At 34.5% G+C, this 7,944-nt stretch overlaps 1 protein-coding gene across 1 annotated transcript; it reads left to right on the plus strand.

Annotated features, from left to right (window-relative positions):
- The first annotated feature begins 538 nt into the window (after positions 1 to 538).
- On the plus strand, positions 539 to 5,216 carry LOC127853133 (uncharacterized). Its single transcript, XM_052387362.1, has 2 exons — positions 539 to 670; positions 926 to 5,216. Exons 1-2 carry the CDS (start codon positions 662 to 664, stop codon positions 3,092 to 3,094), a joined length of 2,178 nt encoding a protein of 725 aa, XP_052243322.1. The 5' UTR covers positions 539 to 661; the 3' UTR covers positions 3,095 to 5,216.
- Positions 5,217 to 7,944: the final 2,728 nt, after the last annotated feature.

A 7,944-nucleotide genomic window follows, 5' to 3' on the forward strand; every position in this document is an offset into this window, starting at 1 on the left:
ATAAACGTTTTAATTTCTTTTTTGGCGTACCTTTGTGATTACAAATCTTCCATACGACAAAACCGAAACTGCTAAGTAAGACACCGAAATTGCTAAGTAAGACACCGAAACTGCTAAGTAAGACACCGAAACTGCTCAGTAAGACACGGAAACTGCTCAGAAAGACACCGAAACTGCTCAGTTAGACACCGAAAAGTGTTAGTGTTATGAAGGACATTAATTAAAAATGTACAATATCGTAATAAACACTGTGATGATTCTATACGGAATTTGAGAATAATTTTGCAACGATCCCATTCAGGTTGTTATACTGTCTGAGTAAACACTGTGAAACTCGCTTTCATGAAATGTTAGGTACCGTTACACGAAAATGATGTGCGCACCAAAGTTCGCTTGCTTCTACTTCTACAATACAACAACCGATGTCCGTTAATTATACCGAACAGTTGCTACGCATTTTCGAGAGGATGGGGAATTAGATATCTGGCTGTGGTATAAGAAGCGCTTTCAGATACCAACTATTTAGTTGGCTTGCGACCACTTGTGGAGTTTATGCGCATGTTCAAGTTATATTTCAATTACGAAGGGAAAGTGTTATTCGAGTGTTAAACTAGTTGTTGTTTTACCAATAGTTGACAAGTATTATTTGGAAAATATTTAAATGTCAGAGGTACATGTATATAGGTATACTTGCCAATATTTGGACTTAATAACATGATGATAATGCATTTTCAACGGAATACTACCTTTCATGTTCATTGTTCAATACAATAAGCGATGCAATGTGCAGCTCGAACTAAGATTAAATTACAACATATGTTGTCGCAATATGAATGCCATGCTAACAGGTTATGTACTGTGACTTTATCGTCCGAGTAAACACGTCAAACTAATCACTGAACATTGTTCTCGTTCCGCATTCCAGAGTATGGATACAGCTCCGAAGTACGTGCAGCTGCAAGTGATGCTCTTTCTCCTGTGTGCCATCCCCGTAAGGGCCCAACCTTTGGATTACGACATCAAAAGTGTTCTTCGGTACGACTCTCCTGGGTGTTTATCGAGACAAGAATGTGGGCTGGAACGTACCTTCCCGGACAAAAATTGCCATTGTGATGCCATGTGTCATGTGATGGGGGATTGTTGCAAAAACAGTAACCATTATATTTCAGCTGAAAACTTTGTCTCTGTTCTACGACCTGAACTGTTTTCATGTGAACGGATTTCTGGGATTATTAAATCCGCAAACACATATGGAGTTTTATCTGTCACACAATGTCCAGATATATGGGCTGACCAGGAAATAAGAACATTATGTGAAGAAAACAACCATTTTACAGAAGATTTGAATTGTAAAATTCCTGTCAGTGACCGAACAGAATTTCAGGTGATGTACAGGAATATGTACTGTGCGTTTTGCAACGAGGAATACGACTTTTTGTATTGGAAAGCCCAATATGAATGCAAAGAACCTTTAGATGTCCGAGCTATACCTGGTAATTCGCTCTGTCGTTTGTCATTTTTGCAACCTGATCACCATGTCAAACACCGTCTGTGCCTTATGAATCAACCATTATCGAGCTGTCCAGAGGGATCAAACAGGTCTCTGGTCGACATGTGTGCACGAACACCCTATTATGTTGTTTATAATGATGCAAGTTCCACACAGACATATCGGAATGAGTATTGTGCACAATGTAACGGCATACAGGCCGATAACATTTACTGTGAAAACGTTCTTAAAAAAGGTGTACCTTCCCATCGTGGTACAAAATTTGTATACAGCTACCGCTTGTTGGTTGATATAAATAACAATGAAATATCTGGCAATAATCAAGTTTTTACTAATACAACAAAATGCGACGATAATGCTATATTCGACGTTTTGTATGGAAAGTGTAGAACGATTGTCTGTCCGTATGGAAGATTGCCAATGCAGGGACGATGCATTATCCGCCCGAAAAATGACAGCGATGACTTACATGCGGGGATTCATGAGAATACATCTGGAATTGACATGAACTGTACGTTAGTTCAACTAGAAAAGGCGGAATACACACATACAAACGATTCACGATTGTTTATTATACCAATCGGTAGAACAATCAATCACACTGAATATTTACAGAATGGCTCAGAAGTGTTTATATGCCAACACCTGCTACTGGTATGTTCAGATGATTGTAACGTGCCTGAAGTTAAAATGATTTCGGGAGAAATCGAGGGGTACATTTCTTTGATAGGAGTCATCATTTCGACAGCAGCGTTATTTCTGACATTTATTGTATATATATCATGTCCCCAATTACTGAACATCCCTGGAAAGATTATGTTATGTCTCGTTCTTTCGCTGTTTTTTGCGCAGATAACTTTCATAATTGCATCGAAAATGAACCCTATGCCATTTATGTGTACGGCCATTGCGGTGTTAATCCATTATTTCTTCTTAGCAGCATTCGGCTGGATGAATGTTATAGCCTTTGACCTCTGGAAGACATTTTCTAAAAGCTTTGTTACATCCGGGTCTGTAGATAAAGCAGGCAAGCGTTTTCGTTTGTATAGCATTTACGCTTGGGGTATACCCATGATTTTAATTGGAATCGCTTTGATTATTGATCAATCTGATTTTGATATTAACCCGGATTTTAAACCAAGATACGGAAAAGGCTTATGCTGGTTTAACTCTCGAGTGAGTTTGATTGTGTTTTTCGCTGGGCCACTTGCAGTTTTCAAATTATTTGATATTGTATCGTTTGTGTTCACAGCTGTTCATATTGCACGTACAAACAGGCAGGGTGCCAGAGCAAGGACTAAGAAAAATGCATGTTCCCTTCTGATTAATCTGAAACTGTCCATGGTGATGGGTCTCACATGGGTGTTCGCCTTTCTGGCCAATATCAGCAACAATTCAGTGATGTGGTATCTTTTTATCTTGTTCAATACACTGCAAGGCTTGTTGATTGCAATTAGTTTCCTGTGCACCAGAAAGGTAAGTAGGCTTGTGCACGAGAAATTTGAGTTGATATCAAGTGCGTTTTCAAGTAAACGAGAATCCTCAGGAACTCAACTTACGTCGCTCGCAAAATCGTCAGAATAGTAAGCATACGTAATATGCGCCTTTTACACATGGTTTAGTTTCATTTTAATTTAATAGCGGGAGTGAAGTATTGTTATCGACTAAATGTTAATACCTAATTTAGATTGATTCTAATTTAATAGCGGGAAGAGAAGAATTGTTATCGACTAAATGTAAATAAATATTTTAGATTGATTCTAATTTAATAGCGGGTAGTAATATATGGTCATTGACTAAATTTTAATACCTATTTTATATTGATTCTATTTTAATAGCGGGCAGTGAAGTATGGTTATTGACTCAATTGTAATATCTATTTTAGATTGATTCTAATTTAATAGCGGGTAGTGAAGTATGGTTATTGACTAAATGTAGATACCTATTTTGTATTGATTCTAATTTAATAGCGGGTAGTGAAGTATGGTTATTGACTAAATTGTATACCTATTTTAGATTGATTCTAAATTAGAGCGGGCAGTGAAGTATGCTTATCGACTAAATTTTAATAAATATTTGCTCTTTTCATTCATAAGTTTATGTTGAAATTTGTAGTATATATCTATGCAGTGTTAATAATCTATGGACCGCCTTTACAGCATGGCGCAATACGTATTATTGTTATTTTGTTAACCGATATTGTGTTTATAAAAGCTTTACAAAACTCAATTACAGAAATATAAGAACAATTCAGTAAATGTTTGCTTAGTTTACCAATAAGCAAAAATGGGAAATTGTGGATTCAGATTTAAGCAGATGTTTTATTGTCGATTTATTTTGGTAATATAACAACTCGGGCTGGTTGTATATGTGTTCTTTGATTTTTGAACATTTTGTTGAATTGTTTGTGTATGCAAATTATTGCAAGTTTTTACATTTACAAACAAGTACATGTATATATTTTGTATAAGATAACTGCTTTAAATAACGTACGTGTATTAATCTCTGTGCAATTACTATTTATGGAATATATATCTCGTTGTGGTGGTTTATTTATTCCATATACGCTGAATATGTAATTTTGAATGAGTATACATATGTATGCATATGGTTATTGCTGTTTCTATGTGTATTTTATTGGACAATTAGTGTTATATAACTGTTTTATATTCAAATTGTACAAACAAATAATTGTTTGTGCACTCATCAAACTTAAGTTTTTTGCTAATATTAGCGAATTATTGAAAACGTGTTTCACATGGTCGAAAATTTTGTCATTGACCTGAATGTTTTGGTAACCGATGTTTTCTCCCTTGTCTATTCGCCCCCTCCCATTCCAACTAATTATTACAATATGTCACTTGAATGGTTCAACTGTGCACACAGACCCTTTTTAAAAGTATCCTTTATTGTGCCCCTTTTGGAATGCGTGATCCTAGATCTTCAATTAAAAGGAGCTAACTTATATAAACGAAAACATCATTTATCCAACAAAAATACAAGACAATATTTGCTTTTGAAAATCAACATAAGTTGACATAATAATATTTTGTCTCTATCGGAGATGGTATTTTGTTTAATGAATCAATGTCAAAATGATCAAGAAAGTAAAGGTACTGGTGCCTTGCCTTTTTCCGACACTTTCCTTAATCAATCACCCACTCAACATTAGCACTTGTAATGGTGGTAATTGATTTGTTAGTCTTGCTCATTTTTGTGCAGCTGACACCCTAAATGCAAATTTATGACACCGGTGTAGGCATTGTCGTATCATAATTTGTGTGCGCAATTTTTAGGTCCGTCGAGTGGGCATTATACAATTGAGCCATCATGCTATGTGCATACCTCTTCATTGTTTTAATACACTTTGTATGCTTAAAATCAAATTAAAAACTGCAAAATAAACACACACCAAAAATATTAGAAATACTAGTCCTTAATTGTGTAAATAGTGATTGTGAACGTTCTACTAGCCCTTTTAAAAAAGTTCAACTTGCTTTGAATCATTATTTCACGTGTCATCACTATTCCATCTCCCATTTATTTAAAAACCAAAACAACAACATTGTTTATACGCATTTCATTTTCATTTTCTTTGTCACATAAACAATGGAAGTTTGTAATATGTATCATGAACATTATCTTACATAAGCTAGTTATTGTATTACGTTTCTGTTTGTGATACATTAAACATACGTTTGACGTCTTTTGATGTTGACCACATTGCTCTTCATAGTATACACAGTTTCATGAAATATCATACGTAAAGTATGTGTTATTGTCAGCGCTATCCTATATTAAAGTACCATCTACCTTGTGTTTAATCTCTGGAGCAGTTTCGTGTATAATTTTGCCATGAATTTTGATATGAATACCAAGTGAAAATAGTTTATGTTATATTCTAGTTGTTTCATTTTTGCAAAAATACCCACAGACGAGCGGATGAATATATAAATAAATTGCCAGACAGACAAATGACAATGGCAGACAAAGTTTACCCCTTTTTATAATAATAATTTATATTTGGGAAAAGCGCTACAGCCTTCTTTAAACGTTGTCCTATAAAACCATGTGCTTTATTAGATAATGTACACACATCAGATAAAATATTGAATACACTTATATCGGGAAATTATTTGCCCATGTTTTCCACATTCCTGATATGTCTTAATATGATAATTTGGAAGAAGACTCTTCGATGGTAATAAGGTTAATAGAAATGAAGCTGCTAGCAATTAGTTGTATAATATAGCCTGTCATAAGAAACCGCAATATTAATTAATCGGTTTCCATTAGGATTGCAGACTTTCCATGCGAGGCCTTAATCGTTTCTGTGGTAAGCAATTGTTATAAGGTTAAATTTTTATTTGATATCGTCGTGTATTTCTTTTGAATAAGGAAATGTATTGTGTAACGACGACTCTCATTCGTAATAAAGTATGAATGCACACTTAACAAATCGCTTTAGAAACAAAAAAGTATAATTCAACTTTATGTACATTCTTGTATTGGCGTTTTACTCTAAATGATCTGAGATAATTGGTATAACTGGTACACATGTTAACCTGTTTGAAAAACACCTCAATCATGAAGTATATTATAATCATTATATAAGTAAACTATTCTTATTGAATCAGGTTAAAATCTTCAATCCCATTCTGCGAAATAATTATTCCTGTCAGCGGTCTTATATAAATTCAAGTCATGTACAAAAATATGTGCAGCGTGTTTTGTAACGACGATTATGACGATTATGACTTTTTCTATCGCAAGCCTTATATTTACGAACACACCGTGCTGATTATCGAGCTATACCCGGGGCAATCTCCACGCAGAGTTGTCGTTCCTTGCTCTCATATACACCTCTGCGAAAGGCTCAGCATGCCATATTGCCCAGAAACTGGGTAAAACCGAACAAACGCATTCAAAGTATATTTGATTTGGATTTTTTAGGATCAGATGCGTAAAATAATAAAATAGGAAGTTTAAATTTACAATACATCGTGCAAAAACTTGCGAGTTTTAATACAACCCTTTGGAACTATTTTTTTCCCCATTTACGCAGATGGAATCATTCCACGCAATTCACATTGAACATAATTTTTATTGAGTGACGTTAGGCATTGCTTCGATGTATGCATGTATGTAGGTTTGTTAACATAAAAAAACATATCAATTTTATAATAATGAATTAAGACTGATATAAGATATTATGCTATGAGATGGTAATGTAACCGTCGTGCAAGAGATTGTTAAGTATACTGTAACCTCCATGATGAACGCTTGGTCTGATCGTTGACATGAATGAGACGCTTTCATAAAAATAGTCCGTTCTGAGCCCATCACATAAGTGAATGTAATGTAACCGTCGTGCAAGAGATTGTACCCGGGGTTCAGATCTTAAGTTGGCATTTACATGATAATACCGGTTTGCATTACAGATGGATCAAATGGGTCTATGGTCGACTTGTATGCAAGTGTAAGTCACTACGTTGCCTATAGCGGCCACAGCGGCAGCACGACATACATTATTGAGAATATTGAAGAATGTAACTATATACGGATATAGTGTGAAAACGCACGGATACATGTTGCGCTGTGACCTGACGATCCCGACACACAAATTGTATGCAGCTGCCGTCTGCTGGATGATATAAACAACAATTTTATATTAATTTATAATATGATTATAGGTGTTACCTAATTTACGGGCAAAAGCTTTTAAGTTTTTTTGATAACTATGTATTTTTAATAAATATATTGACATGATTGTGTTGAAAATATTATAACTGTTGCAATAATTAAGTAATGCATCCAAAAAAAATCAATCTTAAAACAAGTTACATGTTCCAAGCTTAAAGATCTAGCATCTTATATTTTTTGTGTTTTCTAGCCACAGGAATTTATAGCTGGTTCGGTGTCTGTGGTATAGTGAATGGGGTGTCTGCTAACTGGCTTAGTCACTGGGAGGTCTCTGTATTGATCTCTTAAGTGGGAGCATTCTTTAGATAACCCTAAAGACATACTATGGCGTACCATTTGGGTTGAAAGTCAAGAAGACCTACAAGTTAAAAAGAGAAATGTACGTTGAAGTACAATAATTGTACGTCGACATATTAATATAAAATACACTTCGAAGTATATATTTGTACGTCAAAGTACAATGTGTACTTCAACATACATGATTGTACTTCTACGTACACATTTTTTTAACAGCCAATCAAAACACTAGTCTCTTGAGTCGCTTCTCCTTTAGATTTATTCATAATAAATGTATAAAATCTCTTTTTTAATTGAGGACAAAATGAATAAAAAATATCAGAATGGCAAAAAAACAACACATAGAAGTTTCAAGTATTTAATGCATTGAAATAGATTATATACAAATTTGAAGAAGATTCAATTGTTACCTTTTTAAAATTAAAATTATTCAG

The sequence above is a fragment of the Dreissena polymorpha genome, chromosome 12, assembly GCF_020536995.1.
Source record: "Dreissena polymorpha isolate Duluth1 chromosome 12, UMN_Dpol_1.0, whole genome shotgun sequence".
Lineage (NCBI taxonomy): Eukaryota > Metazoa > Mollusca > Bivalvia > Myida > Dreissenidae > Dreissena > Dreissena polymorpha.